The 26930-nt window shown below is 46.4% G+C and overlaps 1 protein-coding gene across 4 annotated transcripts in view; it reads right to left on the reverse strand.

Moving 5' to 3' along the window:
- The window catches only part of Acsl6 (acyl-CoA synthetase long chain family member 6), a 62149-nt gene that overhangs the window by 4047 nt on the left and 31172 nt on the right, over positions 1-26930 (reverse strand). For 3 of the 4 annotated variants that reach the window (XM_060363710.1, XM_021658232.2, XM_021658233.2), the window contains exons 10-20: positions 23930-24003; positions 21798-21875; positions 20395-20529; positions 19819-19953; positions 18585-18680; positions 17435-17507; positions 14052-14140; positions 13239-13355; positions 9248-9391; positions 8341-8442; positions 7455-7526 (exon numbers count right to left, since the gene is read on the reverse strand). In XM_060363710.1, coding sequence (XP_060219693.1) covers positions 7455-7526; positions 8341-8442; positions 9248-9391; positions 13239-13355; positions 14052-14140; positions 17435-17507; positions 18585-18680; positions 19819-19953; positions 20395-20529; positions 21798-21875; positions 23930-24003 — 1115 coding nt within the window. Of the gene's footprint in view, positions 1-7454; positions 7527-8340; positions 8443-9247; positions 9392-13238; positions 13356-14051; positions 14141-17434; positions 17508-18584; positions 18681-19818; positions 19954-20394; positions 20530-21797; positions 21876-21932; positions 22011-23929; positions 24004-26930 lie in introns of all 4 variants that reach the window. The other variant, XM_021658231.2, reaches the window with a different exon arrangement.

The raw sequence follows: 26930 nt of genomic DNA on the forward strand, positions 1-26930 counted from the left end.
GTCTTAAATATCTACATCATAAATGGTGTACATTAGGTATTTACAGAACAGACTGAAGGATGCTGAACAATTTTTAACATGATTTGCACAGAATGAAGAGCACACACAGTCCTAAGTTTCGGTAGTAAGAGTGAGGTAAAATCAGGGAAGATTTCATAATCAGGTGAGTGTTAAAAAAATGAGCAACAGTTGAAGCTGGGTATAGCTGTTAGTTGGTGGAGTGATCCCTATGGTGTATAATGTATGGCTTTGAACCCCTAACCTGCTCTAAAACCCTAGGCCAGACTCGAAGTCTATTGGGTTTTCCTTCCTTGTATAAATGGAAAGGTGGATGTGTGGGGGCAAATCACCAGCATTCAGGAAGTAGAGGTAGGAAGACCAGAAGTTCAAAGTCACCCTTGGTTATATATCAAGTTCAAGTTCAGCTTGGGATTCTTGAGACCCACCTTAAATAAATAAATGAATAAACAAACAAACAAATAAATAGTGGAGAAGCAAAGGGGGAAAGTGGGTGGAGGAGGGTGCCATGGGCACAGTCATCAAGAACAAAACACGGAGCAGAGAAGAAGCAGGATGTCCAAAGGGGCAGCTCAGTGGCTTCTTGTTATTACATAATGAAGTCAAGTGTGGTAGAGGCTGAAGGCAGAAACAGGCCAGTGGTGGAGATGGTCAAACTTTATTCCAAGAACAAGAGGAAAGGGCTGGACATTTCAAAAGAAAGCAATGGCACACATGCACTGTAGAAAGAGATCCCCAGGAGAAACTGGAAGGTGTCTTGGGGGAGAATCAAGAATGGGAGCATATGTCCCATTCATTGGAGACAAGACAATAGTCTACACGTAGGGCAGAGGTTGACACGAGATGGGTGAGCAGTTCAGAAAGGATCAGAGGCACAATGGCAAGATACAATACAGAGGGAGGCTGTTGTGAGGCTCCTCAGTGTCTGGCTTAGATGGCTGCCTAGAGACAGTGTAATTTTACAAAGAATGCCAAGGGGATTAATTAATGCAATGTTCTACTGTGGACATTTTTGTTTTTTGAGATATGATCTCATGTAGCTCAGGCTGGCCTTAGTCACTACATAACTGCGCATGCTCTAGGACATAGGAACCTCCCACCCCTTTCTTTCTCCATCTCCTCAGTACTGAGATGGCAGGTGCACATCACCACACCTGGTTTAAGGGCACTGGGGATAGAACCCAGGGTTCTGTGTATGCCAGGCAAGCACTCTACCAGTTGAGCTACAGCCCCAGCCCATGCCGTGAACTTGTGTCAAGTCTATTAATGGGGCACAGAGGGATCTGATCTAGAGCTCTCGCTGTTGTCTTCTAAGAGGCAGAGCCCAGGATCCTCAGACAAAGTGGGTTTGCAAGGTAGCGTGGGTACAAGAAATGATCAAGGGATGGTCTGGCAGTGTCTCATAAGATTTCTGTCATGTTGGGCTCCAGCAGGAAGACTCCCAGGCAGTTATCTGAGAATTTTATACCTGAAATGGGGCTAAACACTGGAGTGGCACAATCTCTAAGAAATCATGTCCTCCTAATGGGGACCAAATTAGGTGATTTTTGTTGAGGAGAGATGCTTATTAAAAGAGTGAGCGAGGCTAAACACTGTTGTTACACATACTTTAAAAATTATATCAAAATGTGTATGTTAAAGTACACTTACATATTCAGGTGTAGCTGTAGGTAATCAATATTCATTGAGCACCTACAGCATGTCAGGTTCTATGTTAAGCATCATATACACAAAGAAAAACAAGTAGCTCTTACCCACATGGAACCTACAATTCAATGAGAGATGCTAGCGTTTGGCATAACCACTATGGAGATGAGTTTAGGGAGAATCCTACCAGGTGCTTCTTTGATATCTATTCCTCACTTTCCCCATGATGATAGAACCCTGACTTAATTTGGGTCCAGAAAACATACCATGACAATCCTGTTCTCTGATTTCTCAGCTCTGCTTTGCAGCTAGAGGATAGCTATGAGATCCATACTTGGTTACTCAGAAAGAGAGAAAAATTTGCTTCCCTAATAAAAAACTCAGCTACAGCTACCTCCATCTCCTCTCCTCTTCCTTCCTTGAATGTGAACAGTTTTGAGAGCTATTGCAGCCACCTTGTCACCAAGGGTGAAAACCCAACATACTAAGAATAGAGAGAAGTGGAAAGACAGGAAGAGGCCATGTCTTTGAGGGCCTGCACCTACCTGAGGATCATTTGTTTTTTTCATGCATGCAAAGAAGGAAAACCCAATAATGACCTTGAATTTAAGGCTGTTCTGTGTGGGTTGGCTTCATTTCTTTCTGATACATCATATACCCTAGGCTTGGCGGTGCTTGAGCTGTATTTCATTATTATGTTTCTTTTCATTGTTGTGACCAAAATACCCAAGAGGAACAATTAAAGGAAGAACAGTATCTCCTGGCTCGTGGTTTCAGAGGGATTGAGTTCCTCATGACAGGGAGGCAAAACACAGCGGCTCTGTTCGGTGGCAGGGGGAGTGAGAGAGACAGCAGCTTGTTCACATGGTAACAGACAGAAAGCAGAGAGGCTAGACCTGAACAAGAGGTGTCTGTGACCTTCAAAGACCCCAGGCACCTGCTTCTGCCAGTCAGGTCTAACATCTTAAAAGATCCATGACGTTCAAAATAGTGCTAACGGTTGGGAACTGAGTGTTCAAAACCTGAGCCTGTGAGAGACATTTTTGCATCCAAGTCATAACAGACAAGGTTCTTTTAAACTGGGGTGTTTGTGCTGAACTCTGAAGAACAAGCAGGCTTTGGCCAGATGTGGACGGCCAGAGATGGGATGGTGCTGGCTGCTGTGTGGCCCTAGTGGAAGCATGTGCTCAGGCGGAGGTAGTGATGCTCAAATCTCTCCTGTCCATTACATGTGTGGGCTGGAGCATGTGGTACATATGATATAGGAGAGAGGTGGGTCTAGAGAGAATGGCCAGACTGTAAAGTGTAGTACAACTTGCTGGTAATTTTGAACAGGACTTGATATAATTGTTGAACACAGGAAACTGAGCAAGAATGGCTCTGACTCTCAAGATAGATCAAGAGGCCAGGGAGATGTCTGTGATATTTTTAATAAAAACAAACAAACAAACAAACCCAAAAACCTCAATACAAAAAAATTGTTTAATTATGAGTGTGTTAAGAAGAGAGGATTCTTATTATTTCCATGAAAATGTCTTTTTACTTTTATCTTTCTCTCTCTTTCTCCCTTCCTTCCTTCCTTCCTTCCTTCCTTCCTTCCTTCCTTCCTTCCTTCCTTCCTTCCTTCCTTCCTTCCTTCCTTCCTTCCTTCCTTCCTTTCTTTCTTTCTTTCTTTCTTTCTTTCTTTCTTTCTTCCTATTTACATACCTATTTACCTACCTGCCTACCTGTTTGATGTGTGTTTTAGCTGCCTGCTTGTTTGCATACCATATGCAGTGCCTGTGGAGACCAGAAGAGGGCATTAGATACCCTGGAAGTGGACTTACACATAGTTGGGGGCTTCCATGTGGGTATTGGAAAACAAAACCAGGTCCTCTGGAAGAGCAACAACTTCTCTTAACTACTAAGCCACTTCTCCAGCTCTCTCTCTCTCTGGATACATATAGGCATGTAAGAGTGTGTGTATACTTATATGTGCATATGAATGAATGTATGTATTTTTTGAGACAGGTGTGTGCGTGTGTCTCTCTCTCTCACTGTGCAATGCTGATTGGCCTGAAACTCACTATGTAGACTCACAGACTACCATGCCAGACTCTTTCTAACTTTTAATAAATTTCATAGAAGAAATAAAAAGCAAATGCCTAGTATTAGCTTTCTTTCTTGAAACTTGTCATTGAAATGACATTTATAGAACTTTCATTTAAAAAACACTGTAAAATTAAAATGTTGCATTGGAAAGTGATAACTCCAAAGTCTCCAATTATGTCATCTCATAAGAACATGAACTAGTAGCTATCTGCTAGCCTCCAGGGGCTGGAGAGATGGTTCCTTGGTTAAGAGCATTGGCTGTCCTTCCAGAGAACTGAGGTTCCATTTCCAGCGCTCACATGGTAGAGCACACCATCTGTAGCTCCTGTTCCACAGGATTCCATGCTCTCTTTTGACCCTGAGGGAACTGCTCATACATGGTGCATGGACACATATGCAGGCAAAACACACATACGCATAAAATAAAAATAGATAAAATCTCAAAAACTTCTAAAAAGTAAGAACAAACCCACAAACTTTGGTGTGTCTGGAGAATCATAATAATTGAAGCTTTTCAAAGGTATTAACTCAAGTTTGCTTGTAGAGAATAAACACAAAATAAATAATTTAAGAGGGAAGAAAGACAGAGAGAAAAATGAAACATTTCCAGGAATCAGGAAAATGATAAATCCATCCCTACATCAATTCAGCAAGTATCAATTTCAATATGAAGAAACACAGTGGGTCTAAGAAGACATTCACTGTTTAGAGGCTGAAAAAAAATCTGTCAAAGCTCATTTTGTATTGTCTACCCAAAAATTAGTGAGGCATGCAAATATCAAGAACAAAATCACAATTAAATGTGATTAAATATCTGCCAGTCATCTACTTGCTGATAGAATTGTTGATATCCTAATAGAATTAAGAGACAGCTTTTACAGACCTCTGTAAATTACTAATGGCTGACCTATTTTTTAGAATTGCATAGTTCTGGAAAGTACGCCACAGTAAGTCCATTTTTCCCCCTAATTCAAAGTTTAGTACAATCCACCCAGCTCAGTAAATCTAAACTCTTGAATTTATATAGGATGACTCAAACTCTGGACTTACGTCATTCTTTGTGTGTTTAGAGCTAATGCTTAATAGCCTCCCCTCACCGCCCTTGAGATAGAGCCTCACTTCATAGCCAAGGCTGGCCTTGAAGATATGGTCCTTCTGTCTTAGCCTCCCCAGAGACAGGATTGCAAGTATGGACCACTATCGCTGGTTGACCTTTACAAGGCCTCATAGCCTGGGTTGGCCTGGAACTTGCTTTGTATTTGGGACAGCCTTGAACGCCTGATCGATGTGCGTCTATCTCCCACGTGCTGGGATTCTATAAACACACTGCCCCATGCCTACTGTACGTGGTGCCGGGGAGCAAACCAGCTAAGCCGCATCCCAGCCTCTGGCCATTTATTTTTGAAAAAGGAAAAGACCAAGATAAAAACCGGATTGTGGATCAACGGAGACAACTTCTGTGAAGGATGGTCTGTGTCTGAGGCACACCTTCCTCTGCTGTCTGTTTTGCTATGATCCGCTGAGGCTACATGCTAACTGTGCTAGGAAGGATGGCGCAGAGCAGCGAGGAGGATGAGAACAGAAAACAAGACGTAGCAATGTTGGCAATAGAACTAAAGACCTCTGAGGTGCCACATGGCTTTCCTGCATCTGAGGTTGCCATGGTGAGGGCAGATTATTAGAGCAGAAACTGCACAGGGTACATGAAAACTCAAGGTCTCTCTCCTCTCCTTAATGCTCTATCCAAAGGCAATGGAGAAGGCTAGGATTTTAAGGTTCCTTTTAAAATAACCTTAAGAATCTCTCTCTCTCTCTCTTTCTCTCTCCTTTCCCCTTCTTCTCTTTCTCTCTTCCTGTTCCCTCTTCCCTTCTCCTCCCCTCTTTTCCCCATCCCTAGCTCCCGTGTGGGTTTCTGATGCAGGTTATATAGCCTAGCACCGACAGATGGCATGCAGGGCTTAGAAATTCACAAGGATGTCCCAGGTGCAGCCCCAGCTTGTCCTTCCAATTGCCCCAGGCTAAGGGGTCTGGAACCACTCAGGCATGCCGCCCCACCCCCATCCCTACCACGCGTGATCCAATCACACAGATCCCTACTAAGGAAAAACCACAAAAAAAAGTTCTATGAAATTTGGAAATTGAAAAGATCCTAGTGACAAAAATGGACCGTCTATTCTGAAAAATAAAGCAAGCAGCCAGGATGCCTCAGATCCAAGCATTCGCTGTTCTAAAATATTTACTGTTTCTCAAATAAGTTTAACTTAAACATCTCTTTCAAGAGAAAAACAATCTCAAGCACTGAAATATGTTTAGATTTCTTTAGCTTTAAATTAGCTGGGTATGGTAGGTAACTCATGCCTGTAATCCTAATTTTGGGGGGCTGAGACAGGAGGATAGCAGTAAGTTCAAGTCCAGCCTGGGCTGCATAGTAGGCAGGAGGCCACCTGCCCTGGCCTGAAACCATTATCGAATGAGACCCTTTCCAAAACCAAGCAAAACAACAATAAAAAATAAATCTTTGTACATCAACATATTTTAATTCAGATTAAACATATGAATTTTACATTTAAAACCAATTTTAAAATAGTTGTAGGCTATTTGCATATAAAATTTAAAAATTCTTCTAAGCTCTGCAGACCCTTCATACTATACTTTGGGGAAGTTTTAATGGAAAACACGTTTGTTTATTTCTGAGCAGAGTTTCTCTACAGAGCCTGGTTGTCCTGGAACTTGCTATGTAGACCAGGCTGGCCTCAAACTCACAGAGCTCAGTCTCCATCTGCCTCCCATATGCTGGGATTAAAGGCGTATGCCACCACACCCAGCAGAAACAAAACAAAACAGTTCTTGAAAAGTCTTTGTTACATTTCTCTCTCTCTCTACCCCCCCAGTGTGTGTGTGTGTGTGTGTGTGTGTGTGTGTGTGTGTGTGTGTGTGTGAATACGCACATACATGTATGGAGTTCAGAGATCAGCTTTCGGGAGTTGTTTCTCTCCTCCCATTCATTATATGGGACTCAGAGACTCAACTCAGGTCATCTGGTGTGGCAACAAGCATCTTTACTTGCTGAGCCATCTCGGTGCTCCCCCCTCCCCATAAGTATAAGTGCTAATTTTGTGAAAGACAATTCTTTCAAAAGCCAAAGGATTAAATTTTCTCTCGGCATATTACTACTTTCTGCTTGGAAGCTTTTTCTCTCTGGCTTTGACTGAAAAGCAAGCATGACAGGTGAAGTAGGGCTGAGCATGCTCGGCCCTGGGCTCAGCTATGGTGTCAGAGGAACTGGGTGTCCTTGGTTTGTGGGTGCTTTGCCTCCTTCTCCTTTGCAGAAGGCTCCTGGGCTGATAATGTCCTCCTAGCAAGTCAGCTTGCCTACAGCTGCCAAGAAGGCAGTACCCATTAAAGTAAAAATAAGGTAGGGCACTTGGGAGCCTGACCGTGCCCACGTGATCTATCAGTGACAGCAAGGCTTCTATTTCAGCCTTATCATCGCCCGCGGTTATAAGGGCGACAGGCACAGCCTTCCTTGTCCAGCGACCTATTTTAGTTTAGGAGCAGGCAGTTGGCTCAACACAGACCTCCAGGGGTCTGTTGGTATACAGGCTTCTATCTGGCCACATCACAGGGGAGGAGAGAGGCTAGGTCAGGGTCAACCCGTGCTCCTATGCAAAGGGATGAAATGGGCATGCGAACGTTACCTGTTCAAACGAATGGAGTCCGCTTTGTTTCCCCAGCATCACCATGTCATCCAGGATGGCTTTCTTCAGCTCCTGAATTGAACCATGTAAGTAAAACAACACATTTCAAAGCAGGGACGGGAGACAGAGAGAGGGAGCAAGGTTTTGATTTAAGGTCAACCAGTGACAGAGTAGACGCATGCTCTCTCAGTCCCTTCCCTGGTCCCACACCAATCAACACCTCTCACCAGGAGAGAAAGGGCTGTAAGTGGCCAGAGAGGTCACTGTGAGTGGGCAAGGCGTGCTTTGTTTTCAGTGGTCTGGTGGTCAGCCTGGAAGTGCTGCCAGCCCTGTACAGGCTCAGAGATTGAGGAGGGAAGGTAGAACCAGAGACAACAGCCTATTTCTGCTGCTGAAGCAAAAAACAGCAATCCTCCCATAAGACAGTTCCGTGAAGGTAAACATGGTGGACGCTTTTGAGTGGAAAGCATTTTATCACTACCTCTTAACCCAGTGCACATGAGATCCACCTTCCCTTGGCAACAGCACAGCTGGTGGGTCAGAGAGCCTGTGTTCACATCTGGTTCTGCTGTGAACCAGCTGTGTGGCCTGGGACACATCACTTCCTCTGGGACTGCTCCCTTCCAAGCTATGGGACAACAGGGCCAGATAAACCTGGTGTGATGGCTCCTGGTCCCAAGAAGCCAATGGTTTGCTCATTTTCTAAAAAGAAAGCAGGGATGTCTTCAATAACTGGAAAAGGACAAATCTCTGGTTTAGGGTTCCAACCATGTGTCAAGTGACACCAGGTGCATTTAGACGTCACTGTTATCAGCTTTTCTGTCCTCTCATTATGCGACTCATAAGATGCCTGGCGGCCTGTTGGGACATGCCTGGGGATACAGACCTTACTTTTACAGAGCTCCTGAAAGGTCCCTTCGATTCCTCTCTTCTGGGCCCAGGAAGGCATGACTTCAGGGTCAGGCACGACAATGCCAACCAAAAAGGCCTACAAAGCCCACCAGAAAGCACAGTCAGGACAAAAGCTTTTAGAGCTCTCACTTGTGGTCCAGCATTAAAAATAATCTCTTGGCATTCTCAGACTCCACCCTTTCCTAAAAATAAGCCTACACTTATGAAACATTTGTTCAGAGGTTATAAAACACTTCCACCAGTGAGCCTCACAGTGCTGACTAATGGCTTTTGACACAGAGCTGAACAGTAGTTAAGCATTTGCTTAGCATGTCTGAGGCCCTGGGTTCAAGCCCCAGTACCAAAAGCCAAGAATTAAACACACACACACACACACACACACACACACACACACACACAATCAGAAAAGCAAAAATACTGAATTTTTATTTAATATCTTGTTTCAAGAAATTCTTCCTTGGAAGTTAGTGAACATATATGAAAATTCACGGAAATGTTTATTTCTGTGTCTTCATGCAACTCTCTTGCCCTGACTACAATCACCCAAACCCTAAGTAATTAAGATTTCTATTGCATTTTGCTTTGAGGTTGAGGCTGGCCTCAAACTCCGGATTCTGTAGCCTCTGCCCCTGCATGTACCACCGTGCCTGGCTTTATGTGGTATTGGGCACAGAACCCAGGACTTCCTGCATGCCAGGCAAGCCCTCTGCTCAGTGAGCTAGATTCCCGAGCCCCATAATTTCTCTTTCAGAAAGGGAATTTTCCTCTTGACTTGACATGAACGCATGGGTGAATTCTGATGGTTGGCTGGAAGTCAAAACCTAAGCTGGGAGTTTTGGGCAGGCCAGCGTGTGCGGGAGGGCTGTCGCACTGGTGCTCACCTTTAAGCTGTCCCCGTGGACGTAGATCTGCGCCACAGGCTCGCTCCGGATGTAGATGTTCTCAATCTTCTCTGGTGCAACGTACTCCCCCTGGGCAAGTTTAAATATGTGCTTTTTCCGATCGATGATTTTAAGCGTTCCCTCCTGTGGGAGGGAGGAACAGACAGCTGCACTCCAAGCCGGGGCCCCGCCTCCTGGGTGCAGACTTACCCGGGACACCCCAGCACAAGCTGCTCCACTCTGTGTCTACAGAGATGTTGCATGGGGCGTGATGGAGCCACCACCCTCCACAGGTGGGGACATGTCAGTTCTGCTGGGCCCTGAACATCCATCATCCTTTCTTCTGTATCAGCCTTTCCAGACCCTCTTACTTCCCCCGCCTCGCTCGTCCCTAAAGCAGACATTCATCTGACTTGCTCAGATCCATCTCTGCCCCATCGGGGCTCCTCTTGCCCAGGCCCAGGCTCCAGCTGAACCCTTCCTCATCGGATCTGCACTCTTTGACACCCACTTGATCTATTGTCCCCGCTGCTGCCTCAACCCCAGAGTGCCCTGACAGAAAGCAGATTCCTCAGACAGCCTGTGGCCTCCACTCGGCCACTAGATGGTGCTAAAAGCCCCACTCTCCCCAATATACACTGGCAGGAAGGATGGGTACCAGTGGTCCCTGGGACCCTATTCATCTCACTGACCCTGGGACCTATTGACTGATTGATTGATTGGTTCTCAAGACAAAGACTCGTTTTCATTCTGACAAGTAGGCTAGTATGGCTGATCAAGCCGACACTGGGATCTGCCTGTCTCTGTTTCCCCAAGCCCATGCCCCTACACCCTGCTTTAACAAACAAACCACCAACAATCAGAAAAACTAGGGTTCTAACTCGGGTTCTCAGGCTGTGTCTCTCAACCTTTCCCATGGCCCGGCTTTCTTTTCTTTTTTTTTTTTTTGTGGCAAGGATACTTCTCAGAAGAGTCTAACAAAATGCTAAACGTATAATACAGTATTTTAGCTGTCCCTGGCACCTTTTTGAGTTCCTAGGGGATTAAGCGGGACATAACCCGTGAATGCTGTATTTTCATTATCTCTGGCAACAGCTGAAACCACGTCCTGAGTGGACAGACTCCCGCATACCCTCCGTCCCCACTATCTGTTTGGTCCTCCAGGGCCAGAGCAATCTCCAGAAAAGAAAGAGAAAGCAGGCCTGTGTCTTGTTTCGTTTTGTTGTCAACTCTGGGGCTGGATCCCTTTGGTTCCTTTGGTCTTCATAGCAACAGCCAGCTATTGTCGCCTCTCTTCCTCTCCTGAGGAAAATGAGGGTCCAACAGCCTCAGGACTAGAAAACAGAGGACTCGGGGCTGAGAGCCAAGACTTTCTGAATTAGAGGACTATGCCTTCTCCCACATCTATCGCTATAAAACAATCATTTTAAAGCACAACTATTTCTTAGACATAATCGTTGAAGTGCTTCACATGGTCTGGTAGAAAACATGAATAAAACATAATGAAAACATCACTCATCCACTCATTCAAATAAGCTGACACCAAGACCAGAGTCGTATTTTAAAAGGAAAATTATAGATCAATCTTGTTTGTGAGTAGAAACAGAAAGGCCAGACACAGTGTATAGAATAATAGTCTGCCAGAAAGTCACATCCTAGCCAAGATGAACTTAAACCACGAATGCACAATTAGCCCGAAGTGAGAGGCACGGAAAGAATAAACACTTATCTCAAATGGAAGAACAATTTCAATGGAAATTCAGGCCTTATTCAGAGATGATAGTGACTTTTGACACTGACTCCACAGGCTACTGGCAGTTCTTATGTCTGACCACACCAGCTGCATCATGGGAGTTTATTCACGTACTTCCTACCATGCCCGGAATGGTGGGAGCTTCATTCATGCTGGGTGCCTCAGCTTTGAGTGTTTATGGTTCTGAGACACTTTCTTTATGGAAAATAACACAGAAACCGTGCATTATGGCACGTGTCTGTAATTCCAACACTTGGGAAGCTGAAGCAAGAGGATAGCAGCTCATTTGAATTCGGCCAGGCTGTACAGAGCCATGCAGAAAAACCTTCTTAAAAATCTCATCATCAGCAATACACAAAAGCAACCAATCAATAATAATTTATTCATAAAAATAATTTATAACTTACAAAATGATAATTTATTCATATAAATAAATTGACAGCAGGGCCTGGGAAGGGGCTCTCACAAGTGCAGGGCCTTGAGTCCCAATCTTCCTTGGATATGGGACAACCCTCCCTCCACAGTGTCCATGTTCCCCAGGCCTCTCCTACACATCTGTGGGCCTTCTGTTGGAGCTGACTGCCTGCTGATCCTGGCCTGACTGTCCTTTACTCTCACTTGTCCTCTCGGCCTGAGAGTCAGGTCCAGCGAGCACCTCTCCTCAGCTTCTTCCCTGGTGCCTTGTACCCCAAACCCTACTCATGCCAAAAATAAACATGCATGTCTTCCCTGAGCAGAGTCCCTGTCCCAGGGAGCACACTGGGGACTTGTCCTTGTCTGACACAGGCATGAAGGTTTCTCAAAGGCAAGTGCACAAGCCCAAGCACAAGCAAATTAGCTCTCCTGGCCCCAGAGCCAGGGAAGGGCTCAGCACCCTCATGTACCTGATAAACTCAATACCCCAGATTCTGACAAGATAGCAGTAATTTTCCAGACACAGAAGCGGTCCTCTGGCTGAGTGACGCCAGGCAAAGGCTCTGGGTATTGGCAATAACAGTTTTCCCCCCTCAAGTGATTTGCATGAGTGTCTGATACCTGCCAGACACTGTGCTAAGTGCTTTGTAGCCATGATTTCATTTGTTCCTTGTGATAACAGCTAAAGAGGCAAACAATACCATTATCCTCATTTTCAAAATAAGGAAATGTGGGCTAGAAAGATGGCTTAGAGGGGAAAGGCACTTTTTGCCAAGGCTGTGACCTTAGTTTGATTCTGAATACTCTCGTGGTGGGAGAGAATCAATGCGTGCAAGTTGTCCTCTGACCTCATGATCCCCGTTGGGGTGCACACCCCCACACAAGTACACACAAGCATACAGGTGCACAGAATAAACACACAAACAAATAGATATTTTAAATGAGAGAATAAGGCAAATTGGTTTGGGTTAAAAGCTGAGAGCCATAGCCAAAGAATGCTATGAAAATTCAGTTTCTTCTTCTACAAATGGGCCAGGGTGTAGCCCAAAAGAGGAATGTGGCTTTGTTCAAGGTGACAAAAACAACTTCCAGCAGAGAGAGTCAAAGGAACTGAAGTATCCCTAATCCACCAACTCCAGGATTTTCCTTTTCCAGGTGCCAACCTGTCAGGTAGGGACCAGCATCCCTCGATGTGGTGGTTTGAATAAAAATGGCCCCCACAGGCTCAAGGGAGTGGCACTATTGGGAGGTGTGGCCTTGTTAGAGTAGGCATGGCCTTTTTGGAGGAAGTGTGTCACTGAGGGTGGGCTTTGAGGTTTTAGAATTTGAAGCCAGGCCTAGTGGCATTCTCTCCTCCTGCTGCCTGCTGATCTGGATACAGAACTCTCGGCTACCTCTTCAGCACCATGTCTGCCACCATGCTTCCTGACATCATGATAATGGGCTAAACCTCTGAACTATAAGCCAGCCTAATTTAAATGTTTTTGTTTGTGAGAGTTACCGTAGTCATGGTGTCTCTTCACAGCAATGAGACCCTAACTAAGACACTGGCTTTCTCAGATCTACCCAAGAAATGTACCTCCTTCTACCTTACCACCAGGCTCCATACACTAGTAAACCTTTTCCTGGATTCCATGAAGGATAGGAAGTTGTTTTCAGGCCCAGGTTCTGCCCTCCACACAGGCCACTGTCACTTTCATTGGGACAGCAGGAACAAGCTTAAGACAAGGTTGGAACACATATGGAGAGGTGGCCGGTCAGTGAGCTGACTCGCATACCCACCCATCACTGGCATATGGACCACCACCCTCCAAATGTACATACCGGCAGCCATTTCCCAATGTCTCCAGTGTGAAGCCAGCCATCACTGTCCAGGGCCTCCTTTGTCCTGTCCTCATCTTTCAAGTAGCCTTTGAACACGTTTGGTCCTTTCACACATATCTGTGGGGGGAAATGCCACAGCTTTGCTCACTCACGACATCAGAGATTATTCATCACTGCCAGATTGTCTGTTATCAGGCATGAGAACAGGTGTGCTATCTGTCTACTGGAAGGCTACTGTGGAGACTCTGAAAGGACCAGAGGTGTCTCTGCCCTTTGATCTGCCTCTTGCCTTCTCTAAAGCAGTGTTTTCCCTGCCCTGACTGTGCTTTCTTCATTTGCCACCTCTTCTCCCTCAGGAGTCCCTGACCTTGGGCTCGTGCTGTTTTGTGACACTTGCCACAGATACTGATGACTGCCTCATCCTTCCGGTTCTGTCCAGACCGCTTAACTCATTAGCAAGAAGTCCGTTTCTCCTCTACCCACTCTCTAGGGTTCGGCAAGAATAGCCCAGCTCAGCCCACCTCATTTGGCTTATTTGAGTAGAGCCATGTTTGCGATGAGACAAACTATACTACAGCAACCTACAAATGGTTGACTATGTGGGGGAGAGGTACTGCTTTTAAGGTTTGTAAATGAAAAGTTCTTCATTTAGAACAACTCAGCCTCAGTGAGGTTGGTTGAATCACGTATGTGAATAACGTAAAATGACTTTATATGCAGGCGAGGAGAAAATGGCTCTGTTCCCACTGTTTTTTGCTTTCACTTGGCTACATGTAACATCCGTAGAAATAAGAGGCAGTGTCTCAGTCTCACCTCTCCTTCTCCTTTGCGGGTCCAGTAGTTGAGTTCCTCTGCATCAACCAGCTTGATGTGGTTGCAGGGCAGAGGTGCCCCGACGTGCCCTAGGACGCCGGAATACAAGGTGACACTTGTCAGCGTTTCAGCACCGGTGGTGCTCGACGCCCTACAAACTCCCCCAAGCATCCTGGAGTAGTGGGGCATGCCTACAACTCCACCACCTGAGAGGCAGAGCTCAAGGTCATCCTCGGCAGCACAGTAAATAGTCTGAGGCCAGCCTGAGCTGCGTGAGTCCTTACCTCTAACAAAACAAAGTCGAGACAAAAGCCCAAGCGGGGTTAAAGCATGGAGCTGTGGCACCGGAGTAACACACCTTTATACAGGTGCTGGTCATGGGACAATCTGAGGGCAGAACTAAACTCCAGAGAAAGCAGAGGGTGACCTCCACTTTACGTCTGACTTCTTTTTGTTACACAGGATTGTTTTTGAGACAGGGTTCTCTGCGTAGCCCAGGTTGTATTGAAATTCACTATAGCACCCAGACTGATCACAAATCTGATTCTGGATGTCAGTCTTGCCAATTATAGGAAGGCACCGCAATGCCAGGCTTGCATTTGGTTCTAATTTTTCTACGTTTATCAGCATAGTGTATGTGTGTGTATTGTGTACATGTACATATGTCACAGCATATATGTGGTAGGTCAGGGGATGGCTTGATGGAGTCAGTTCTCTCTTTCAACTATGCAGATTCTGGGGAATTGTCAGCACATGCCTTTACCAGCTGAACCATCTCACTGACCCTTATATTTGGTTCTTACAGACTGAGAGAGGTATAATTCACCTAGCACAAGCCTACGTGAGGTGGGAGTCTCATGTCTACCATGCGCATGGTTAGGAAGTTTTACAGTGGTGCCCACAGCAAAACATTTTTCCAACTCGACATAGTGGTACACACCTATAATAGCATCGCCCAGGAGATGGATGCCGGAGAGTCAGGAGAATCAGGGGGCCAGTGTGTGCTTCATGTGTATCACAAACTGTAACCATCATTTTTTCTCCCCTAGTCAGACTGGTGATTGGTGTGCACAGAGGTAACCTAGAGCTCTTGTTACAGATTTAGAGTCAGGGCTGGGGATGAGGCATGAGGGTCTGTGTTTCTCACAGGCCCTGGGCAATATTGATGCTGCTGGACTCAGTACTACACTTAGGTTAGCAAGGATAGAAAAGCAGAATGAAGTTACTCATCCTGAAAAAAAAAATCAAATTCCAAATTTTGTTGTTCTTATGCACTCCAGTCACAAAATCCTATCTGAGCCATTTACTAGCTTTGTGGTTATCTGTCTGTCTATCTGTCTGTCTGTCTGTCTGTCTGTCTTTCTCTATATTGCTGTTGTGGTCTTTGCCTCACTTTGGGAAGCTAAGGGAGTGTATGGTAGGTGCTGGCCAAGGTCCTGAAACCTGATATGCTAAAGGTATGAAAAGAAAATACTTGGTACTTGGGTTTCTCTTTTAGAAGACACATTGCCAAACTTGTTATGATGCTATACAGAGAGACATCAGTTTTCTCACACCTGTCCTCCTAGGTTTTCTAGTACAGATAGATAAAAACTCAACAGTTTTAAATGAGAAAACATTAAGGATGGCATCCAAGGTAAAGAGGCTTACCACCAATCCTGCTACCCTAGGTTTGCTTCTCGGAGGCTACATGGTGGAGAGAATTGACTCTTGTAAGCTTTTTTCTGATATGCACACGTGCCCTGCGAGATGTACATGTTCTCAGACACAAATAAATACATGTAATTTTTTTTTAAAGGTAAGAATGAAAGTGTCCAAGAGGAATGGAATTTGTGAAATGGTGGCTCAGTATAATGGAAACAACAGGGGGGAAAAAAACCAAAAAAACCAAAGCTAGGTGCTGGAGGGATGGCTCTGTGGCTAAGAGGGCTTGCTGCTCCTGCTCCTACAGAGAAGAATTTGATTCCCAGCATCCACATTGGACAGCTCAAAACAACCTGAAACTCTGGCTCTGGGGAGATCGGATGTCCTCTTCTGACCCCCATGGGCACGTGTGCTCACTTGTGCATACCCACTTCCCACATACATACAATGAAGAATAAATATTTGAACCCTTTTTAAAATTAGTGAGCATGTTTCCTGAAGAATGTCTGTCAGCAGGAGAGTGACCAAAGGGCTTATATAGGAAGCAGTCTTTATCCAGCTTGAGTGTAATTAAAAACAGAACAAAACAAAAACTAAAACACTCCTTAGCTGGCGCAGTCAAATGCAGTTCCCAGTTTGAGTCTCCCTATCATATTGCAAGATGCTATGAAATACTATTGCATTGACTATCATTTTTTGCATGCACATCATTCCAAATTTTCCAGCTTGTGCTTGCATCTCCTCAAATGTAAGCACAAACAATGGCCCCAGGGAAAGAGGCCAAAAATATTCTTTGGCTGAGTGCTTTCCAAGTTTGTTCAGTGCCTAGTCTGAATGCAGTGATGGGTGACCCAAGGCTAACTACTATGGACCTACTTCTTGTCTGCCTAGAGGCTTGTGTGTGGACCTCCTCCTTTCTGAGGTTGCCACTGCCACAAGGTACATCTCAGGAGACCCATAGTCCTCAGGGCTGCTGGAGACATGGCTTAGCAGCTGACCACTCACCATTCTTCCAAAAGGACTGGGCTTGACTTCCGATGCCCACAACTACCTGTAACCCTAGTTCCAGGGGACCCAAAACTGATACTGGTCCCTACAGGCACCAGATATACACATAATGCACATATGCTCAGGCAGGCAAAGTGCTCATACACATACATTTTTTTTTTTTTAATGAGAGAAGTGTCTGTTCCATTCTATTAAAAAAAAACCAGTTCTAAAATAACTGTAAGCAAGGCAGTGTGGTTATGTAGAATCTACAAAACTCACTGTGCTGGTACTATAAGCACTTACCAAGTGGAGTTCTAGCATGTGATTTACATTTTTACAACTTCTATTTAGTTATACAAACAAAACAAAACAAAACAAAAAAGCAGGACAGGCTTTTGAGAGAGACCAGTGGGCAAAGATGCTTGCTGCCAAGCCTGAAAAATCTGTTTGATCCAGAAATACACATGGTGGAAGGAGAAATGAAAAAACAAAAACAAAAACAGAAACTGAAAGTTGTCCTCTGCCTTCCACATGAATACCATGGTGTGTGGGAAGATGCACACACACGTAAACAAAGTAAGTAAATAAATGCAATTGAAATTACAAATAAACATTTTAAAATAGGGAAAATACAAAGGAAGGAGGTGCAAAAAAAAAACTGCAACAAAGTGACAAAGATCCACAGTATCACAACGCAGACGCCACCTCCAGTTCTGGCATCCAGCAATCCCCGCTGCAAGCTCTCCTACCTGATGTCCAGTCCCCTGGTGTTGTGAAGGTGCAGCCAGCTGTGCATTCGGTTTGCCCGTAACCTTCATAGACCTTCAAGCAAAACACAGACACCGTGATGCGGGCCGCACTGTCCCAGAGCTCTTTGGTGGCCCTTCTTGGCCAGCTTGCCTCCCACTGACTGTGTGCTGCTCCTGGCTGAGGGTGGTGGGGGCCTGGCGCCCCGAGAGCTGACTCCAGTGTCACTAAACACAGCAGGGCTATGTTGCTGCTTTTGGCCATGAATATTCAGGTTGTGTGGTTTGGAATAAAGGTTTCTTGGCCAAATTTCAACCAGAGGCTCTATTTTCACTTGGATAAATGCATATTCAAGAAATATTCTAGATGAACTACAGGTCTGACTTTATCTTTGACATTCCTCTCCAGGCACTGGTGCTCACAGCACCTAAAGCATAAAGATTTAAGCACTATTCTTAAGAAACAGACGTGTTTAACTTCCCTTGAAACCCCACTGCAGCCGTGACACAATGCCCTGCCTCTTTAGGAACTTGACAGATTTTATGTGAACGGATAAATGAAGGGATAGTTTTGTTTGTTTGTGTTTTTGCTTGCTTGCTTGCTCTTAGAGATAATCAAATAATAGCACATGGATAGGCTCCTCTCCCTGATGCTCTGGCGTTGAGACGGGAGATGTTTTGAAGGCTGTAGAGAGCCGAGAGGCAAGGCAGTATAGTACAGAGTCTCCAGCACACTAAGGATGCATTTATATACTTGAAAAACATTTATTTCATGTGTATACATGTGACTGAGTACATGTGTGTGGGCGCCATGTGTGTGCAGTGACAGTGGAGGTCAGAAGAGGGCACTGGATTTCCTGGAACTGGAGTCACAGAAAGTTGTGAACCACCATGTGGTTGCTGGAAATTGAACTCAGGTCCTCTGGAAGACCAGGAAGCATTCTTAATCATTGAGCTATTTCTCCAGCCCCTAACTATAACTATGTGTTTATAGTCCCTTTGATTCCTTTCCCCTTTGTTAAAACTTTCAAGGTCCCAGTAAAGGACTCTCCTAGCATGGATATACTGGGATCTTTGTACGGTGGAGAGTATAACAGCTTCACTGCCTAGCATGCATCCCTCCACCCCTGAGGAAGGCCCTGGAGGATGATACCTGGCACCCCAGAGCTGCTCGTAGGAATCCCAGGACTGTTGGTGATGCAGGGGCTGCTCCAGTAACGATCATTCTCACGTGCCCACCTAGACTGGCCTGGGGGAAGAGAGAAGCTGTCAATGATGGTGACATTTGAGATGGTCCTCATTCAAGGTTGGCTTTCAGCAGCTGCACCCGGATGCTGGGGCTCAGATCAGGAAGAAAGCACATAGCTTCCTAATAAATTTGATCAGTCAGCAACTTAGCCCACAGTATGTCCAGTTCTGTCACCAGTTCTAGACAAGTGCCATCATTCCATGAGGTAGTTTTTAAACACCATGCTTCTCCCTCCTAAAATGAATCAGCTACTTTCTCACTCTCCCATTATTCACAGGCCTCCAAAACAATTACTTAAGGCAATTTTCTCCAACTTCTATTTTAATGGCATCGTCTTTTTCTCATATATAAATCAATACTATGCTTTATTTACTATGTTCTGCAGAGGACAGAGGATACTTGAAACACTTTGTTTCTGTAAGTTGAGCCAAGAGAGTTTTAAATATTAATTTTCAAGGCTAAAAACAGAACAGCAAGAAAAAAAAAGTGAGTTGATACGACCCATGAACTAGATTCCTTGGGTGGTGCAGAGCGTGGGGGCTGTGGTGGCGATACAGCAAGAGGCATTTCTGGAATGGCCTGATTTGGGAGAGGCTGAAGGGATAGGACACCAGAAAAGGGAAAGAGGACTCCTGTTCATCTGGTGAGAAGCAAGTGCTTTTTGTTGATAGCACACCATAGCCAGTTTACTAGGAATGGCAAGAAGAAGCCCAGGACTGCAGGTCCCAGTGGTATCTGGGTGGAGCAATGGCCTGAGCATCCAGGCAAGATGGAAGCCAGAGTACCTACTTTCTAAGGACCTTTTAAATATGTATGTATGTATGTATATGATATTTTAATTAATTTTTTGAGAATCTCATACCGCATCCATTTCCCACTTATCCTGTTAATTCCACCAGGTCCATCCCTGACTCCCTCATTTCTCACCCAACTTCCTGTTCTTTTTTTGGTTTGTTTAACATTCTGCAGAGTCTAGCTTGTGCTTCCCATATATGAATGAATGTGAGGCCATCCACTGGACCACGGACAACCTAAGGGTCCTTCTTGCTGGTTACTTTTTAACAAATCTCCAATTTTTCCTTTGAGATCATCCGCCAGGCACAGTGTCACTCTAGACCCTGCAGCCTTGTTTCTTTACCTGGATCTTATTAAAGAAGAGTTCATCCCAGATGCTGTTGTTTCTGATGATTCCACTCTGAACCTCGGCCTGCTTGCGCTTTGCTGCAAACTCCAGGAGCCAGCGCTTTAATGAGGTGTCCGCCTGGTGGAAGATCTGAGGAGCACAAGCGGGAGACAACTGTCAGAGCCTCACAGGCTTCCTCCAAACACAGCCTGTGCCCAGGAAGAGGGTACAGACTGGCTAGCAAAGGACCCCTGTTCCAGTGTGTCCTTATAAGAGGTCACAGGATTAGTGGCATGAGGCTGAAGGTTCCCACTATCAAGTGGTACATTTTGGAGATGGGAAGGAGATAGGGTGGAAAAGGAGGGAGGAAAGGGGAGGGGAGGCGAAGAAGGGAAGGGAGGGAAGGGAAGATCTCTTTAACCAGAGTTTTAGAGGCTGGAAGAAAACAAGAGAAGGAAGCATAGGGAAGAGTTAGGGGACCTAGGAAGGAGGCAAGTTTTCAGACCTGGGTTGGAGGGAGGGAAAGCCTGCCGGGGACCCCAGATTTTGTCCACACCAGCAAACATGAACCTTTCAGTCTGTGGAACTCACCTTGTCATACATCCGATTCAGCAGCCGCGGGACCACAGGGAAGATGGTGGGGCGGAGGGCTTTCATGTCTTCTGAGAGAAGGCGGATGTCTCCCTGGAAAAATCCCACGCGACCCCCATGGCAGTAGACAACAGACTGAAGGAAGAAAATAAGAAAATGGGAGTCAGAGAGGGTGGGTACTCCTGGCTGCAAGCTAGAGCTATCCAGAGTCTGGCCCTCTATGGAGAACACCAGGACTCCCACCTGTCTCTGGCTGCTGCCATAAGACACTGAGTGACAAACAGTGGCCCACCCACCCAGAACCTTTGCATTAAGTTCCAACCAGGCATAGGGAGAAGGCGTAATGATGCCAAAGCAGCCATTCTTGCTGGCTCCTGTCTCTTCATGCCCACTCTCAACCCTAGACATGAGCCACCCCATCCCACTCTGGAAACTCAGGTCTAGGGAGTATACTCCATAAATGGCTCTACTCCAGGCCCCTAGATAGGCTCTGAATTTCCCAGAGACAGCTCAGCAACTGTGGAAGGTTGTGCCATTCTCTTGGGCTATTAGGGCTGATAGGAGACCAGGGGCTTAGGGCTGGCTCCTATGGGGCCAGAAGCATGTGAGGGGCCTTATATGTGCTCTGTTCTTTAGTACCCAGGGCATTCCTTTAAGGGAGGCGGTGTTTCTAGCATGACCATTGGTGGGAGATGAATGCGAAGCTCAGAGAGGTAAAGTGCCTGGCTGTACAAAGCTGGCCAAGAATAATGGCTAGCATTCTAACACAGGCCCAGAGAGGTAGAAAGCAAGCCCTGTGATACCAGATCTCCCCGCCAGACAGAGTAGAAATGTACTTGAAAGATGTATATTATTCACAGGCTGGTCCTTTGAGTGGCATGCGCATGGAAAATTCTTTGACTCCACCATCCTATATGGATTCTATGGATTCCTCCCTTTGCTCTGTCCCAGGGACAGTCTTACATCGTCCAGATCTATAGCCCTAGGAGCCATGGCAGTTTGATGCTACGACTTTACTGCTTAATCTGTCTTTTAGGAGTTTGTGAGTTATGGAACAGAAGCATGTTGGCGGTCACAGAGCAGTACCACAGAGCCGGGGGTGGCAAAGCACTTCTCGGAATCTGTCATGCTCTTGGAACAGATGCCACCAACCAGGCCTTCTCCCAGCCGAGGTGTGTCTGTGAGAAAGGCGAGGTGGGTCTGGGTGGGTCCTGAGGAACCCACCGCTCTCAGGAAGGATAGGTGGGGTGGCCAAGGTCCTCCGATCCCTCTGGCCCCCTGTGCTATCTTCTAAGAATGGAACGGTTAGTCCTACTTCACACCAGTGACAGGTGACAAGTGATACCCTGCTGTAAGTGTAGGTTCTAGGCACAGAGGGCGCCTCTCTGATGCCAGGGCCTTACCTGCACCATTCGCTCAAACATGTGTGCTAAAGGCAAATAGGAAAAGTGCACATCCGCACAAGTGGGAGCCCACTGACTCTGCAAGAAAACACAAGGAGCCCAGGCAAGTCCCGGTCAGCCGGGCAGGTGTCTTACCTGGATCACTCTCTCAAACATGTGAGCCAGAGGCAGGAAGGAGATGAGCACATCGTCCTGTCTCGGAAAGATCACTTTCTGCAGGTGACGGGCATGGGAGACAGAAAGGAAAGAAACACTGACAGGAAGACAACGAGAGAGTCATAAAACAATAAAGAGAAAAATGGTCCTGGGGGGGAGGGGTGGACAAGGAGTGGGGGAGAGGGAGGATGAGGACAGAGAGAGGTGAGAAGAGAGGGAAAAAATGATGAGAGAGAGGAGGAGGTGGGGGAGGAAAGGTGGAGAAGGGAGAGGGGAGGGACAGAGGGAGAGAGGGGGAGAGAGAGAGAAAGAGAGAGAGAGAGAGAGAGGCAGCATAGGAAGCGAAGTGTTAGGTCGCAGCGCCAGTGGGTGTAGGTTATCTGCAGAAGCAAAGAGCCACATGAAGCACACATAAACCAGCAGAGCCAGGCTCCGCAGGGAGGTCTCCTCTCAGGACAGCCTGCACCTCTCTTGTAGACCGTCTGTGGGTGTTGGCGTCGGCCTGCCTCTCCCTGCCCTCCCCACCCTTCCTGTAACACCTGTTGCAGTCTCCCTGGGCTACTGAGTAGAGATTCGCGTGCTCTTGGCTTGATGGCACTTTCTAGGCCACGTAGAGAAAATGGCTCAGGGAGTCGTATACCTCATTTGTGCCAGTTGGGCTGAGTTCTGGGCGGGTGGCAGAGGAGAAGAGGCCAAGCCGCAAACAGGTGCCAGACGCAGCCTCCCAAGCCACAACTGGGAATCAGGGCCCTCCTTAAAGGGGACTACTCAGGCTGGGCACTAGCCCATGGCTGGCTCCCAGATGGGACTGGCCCCAGAGACGCTGACTGTTCTGTCCAGTAAAGGGTGGGCACTTCCTCAGTGGGACCTAACCGTTCTCTGTCGTGTCACAGAACGCTTCACTCTCCTTTTGCCTTTTGAACCGACTTGGACAAACTTTGGATCCTGGATCATGGCTCCAAAACTGATTTCAGCCAGCCGCCATGCCTCAGTTTCCCACCAAGGCATCTCAGTGTTCGGAGCATATGCTTCGCAGTACCATATAGCCCATGCTCAGAGAGAGACGGTTTCCATGGTGGAGAAAGGGCCTGGGATCCTTTCTCCTGAAGGAAGCTACAGCAGATACTCACCCCACCTGGGGCAGCTCCTCCTTCCTTAGCAGTTTATAAACACTAACATGCTTTTGTCAGACCAAAAAAGAGAGCTTTGTGGACTTTCCAGTTACCTTTAAGTACAGCCTTACAATTAGCAGCTGCCGCTGTTTCTCAGACTCTAGTAGTCCTTAAACACAAAATGACCAAATTAAACCCTGGCCTGCTTGACACACAAGTCAACGAGACTTACTTCTGAAATAAAGGTACATACAGGAGCTCAGGGATCTCATTACTTTTTTTTTTAAGTGAAAAATGAAAAACAAGTTTACATGCTCCCCATCCCCCACCCTGGGCTCTTAGAGGTTTTTGTTTGTTTGTTTGTTTTTGTTTTTGTTTTGTTTTGTTTTTGTATCATGTGAATGTTGGGGTATGGGTCATTTCTACATTGGAGTTGAAAGCTAGTCTGATAGTTTGTGCTTGAAATCCCAGCATCTGGGAGACTGAGGCAGGAGCATCAGGTATTTGAAGCCAGCTTGGAATACATAGTGAGTCCCCAACCAAAAAAAACAAAACAAAACAAACAGTACTGGGGGTTAAAAGTGGTTGTAAAAGTGAGATTGTTCTATTGACTACAGAAACTCCTGCCTGCAAGCGGCTGCCCAGGTTATAAATCCTACAATAATGGACAACAACAAAACACAACCCTAACACCTCCGATCTGTGGCCCTCGCACCACGTTCGTCTCAGGGTGACTAGGAATATGGTCCAACGCATTTGACGGTGAGAGAGTCACGTGGTGCTATTGAAGGGTTGGACACCCTGTTAGGAGAACTTCAAGTGTGTCCTCAAGAAACGCCTGCATAGGAAGGGCACTTTATTCACCTCTGTCACTTTCAGAAAGCCTGAGAAATCGGCCACCACGTTCCCATGGGTGAGCATCGCACCTTTGGGGTTCCCTGAAAACAGAAGGCAAGAAAAGGTGTTACTTAGGAGCGTGAACATTATCCTTTGACCTCCACGTATGTACTGTAGCATGGCACACTATGACATGGTGTGCCCAACTCCTACGCAAAATAAATAAAACAGGTGTCAGAGGATTTAACGACACTTTTCTAAATGGTCAATTTAAGCTGGACATGGTAGCTCACAATTGTACTCTCTGTTCTCTGAAGGCTGAGGCGGCAGAATTTCTGTGGGTTCAAGGCCAGCCTGGACTAGACTTAGACTCTGTTTTATAAAGAGGGTGTGCTATGTGAATTTTGCCTCAAAATAAAAACAAAAAGGGGAGAAAGGAGCGAAACTTGTGAGGAGGCTTTCTTTGGAGAGGGTTGCATTAATACTTCAAGTCTTCTCCCTAAATCCGAATCTGAAACCTAAGATCACACAGATGCTAACAGGATCTAGGGAGACCCATGAGAAGAGAGAGAAGGCCCAGTGGTTACAAACAGGTCAAACAAGTCCTGGACCCCAGAGGCGGGAGGCAGTCTACAGTCAGGAGTCAGCCTGAGGTGGTAGAGAGGGCGCTGGATTGGAGGAATCTGTTCAGCAGGCTGGTCTGCCAGGAGGCGAGGAGCCTCACCGAGATGGTTAATTTGGATAGGATTTAGGATCACCTAGGAAACAATATTTTGGGCAGCTGTTCGAGGCCATTTTCAGGGAGATTTGGCTGAGATGGGAAGCCCCACCCTACATAAAAGGCAGGGCCATCCCATGGGCTGGGATCCTAGAGTGAATAAAAAGAAGAGAGAGGAGCACCAGCGTCCGTTTCTGTCTGCTTCCTGACTGTGGATGCAATGCGACCAGCTGCCTCAGCTCCCGCTGCCTTGTCTTCCCATCACGACAGTCTCTATCCTTTCTTAAATTATGAGCCAAGATGAAACCTTGTTTTCTTCTTTCCCTGAGTTGTATTTGTCAAGCATCTTGCCACATCAGTGAGAAAGGAAACTGATCCACCCTCCCAGCCCACAAAATTGGGGGAGGAGTTACGTCACACAGAATTAGGATGTGGTAGAGGAGGGTTCAGGTAGCCCAGGAGAGGTACTGCCTACGTCAGAACTCAGAAAAACACCCATCGATGAAAGCATAAGTTTTAGACATTTTTCCCTCAACCATCTCCTAACATCTACAACCCATTTCCTTGTTCTTGATCCTCCGTGTCAAACCTGGTGGGAGAAGGTAGAGTCGCCACTAACAAGGTTGGGTGCAGAAGCACAGAGGGGAGAAGGATGGGGGATTGTGCCTTCCTCCCATGCCAAACCCATAGGGTCAGGGAGGTCCTGATGAAGCCTACTGGTTCCTAGTTTGGACTTACACCCTGTTTCTGAATTCAACTCTGTAGCTTACGGTGACCCCGGGACCACCTTATTGTCCAATAGTGACCAGGAAGACATTTATCCAGGGGCAGAAAGAGAGAACTTTCTTCCCTGATCAAGTAACAGAGATAAAAATACATTCCTCCTCATAATCATATCCCCTGAGGCCTTCTTGCTCATCTTACAGGTGACCCAATTGCCATCAGTCACAGCCTCATGTTCTAATTCAAGTGACAGAGGTGTCTCTTTGCCTCAGATGTGTGACGGGTGAGGTCTCAGCCTGTGTGCCGGTGCTTTCATCCATGGCATCAACCACAGAAGGGTTCTGGGGACATAGATGGATGTGGTTCTGGGGACATAGAAGGATGTGTTACATAAAGAGTGACTCTTTTTCCTAATAGGTAGTTGTCAAAATGTCTTCCTCCGGGAAAGAGAAAGACCCACGGGAGCTGCCTCATCTGTGCTTGGCTTTTTATCCCAGCGTTCCCTCAGGCCTGAGCCCATGTTTGCCCTCCTAGTTGACCCTCAAGATATGAATCCTCCAGAATCCCAGAGCCCTTAAGGTATTCTGACAGGCACCTGGCAAGTTTCACCTTCAGGTTCTGGAAGTTTTTGAGGATCATTTTCCAGATACCAGATATGGAGTAGGAATATCACAAAATAGATCCTTGTGCCATAGAGTTGTGGGCCTGTGGATCTGGCTGATGTGCACACAATCATCACAAACATGAGCAGAAGGCCTGAGGATGGGGAGAGAAAGCTGACGAAAATTCTGCACGACCTTCTCGGCTGAGGCCTCACACCAATTGGCAGTGGTGGCAGTTCTTCGGTTCTGTGCCCTTCTCTTCTCCAGCACAATGCCCAAGTTCAGAACTTTTAGAAGTACAAACTTTCTTCCAGATTCAAATGTCACTTTAGGAACAACATAAAGAACTCTTGAAATAGTCCCAGAAGTGTTCAGATTATTTGTACAAGTCACCTCTCTGTGTGAGCCCAAGGGCTGAAGGAGAAGCAGGTGTTCATCACAGATTCTGGGAGCTGACGACAAAGGTCTCCTTAGGAAGGGAGAGGTAAGCCACCAGGAAAGCTGTGCCTGCTGCTTGGATCCAGGACCAGTCTACATCTCTGGCAGCATGTCTTTTGAACTGGGTGTGGAAAGTTTTCTGACTGCTCACACAGAGAACAGAGATGGTCCGGGACAGACCCATGAGCAATCTGGGTTGCAGAACCAAAGTGCAGCTTTTCCTGCAGTTGTCTTTGCTGCAGGTTCAGCGAGAAACTGAGCGACCCGGGCCAACGTCTCATCGACGCAGGGCTGGCTGTCTATTTTTCGGCTCCCACACGGGGGCTAGCTCTCTTTGCACGAAGCGTGTTCACTTAAAATCTATGGAAACTGAGGCAGAAGGGAGGTCACATGGTTCCAAGGCTACAAAAACCAAGAGTGCTGCGGTGCCTGCCAGAGCACTGGCAGGTGTTTTTCAGTGACTGGATTCCAGATAGAAGTAACGGATTCTGTTCTCTTCAGGCCGGACGAGGGCTCCAAAGCACTGACTGATTCAAGGACACTCCTA

This window comes from Meriones unguiculatus, chromosome 11 (genome assembly GCF_030254825.1).
Source record: "Meriones unguiculatus strain TT.TT164.6M chromosome 11, Bangor_MerUng_6.1, whole genome shotgun sequence".
In the NCBI taxonomy this organism is placed as follows: Eukaryota; Metazoa; Chordata; class Mammalia; order Rodentia; family Muridae; genus Meriones; species Meriones unguiculatus.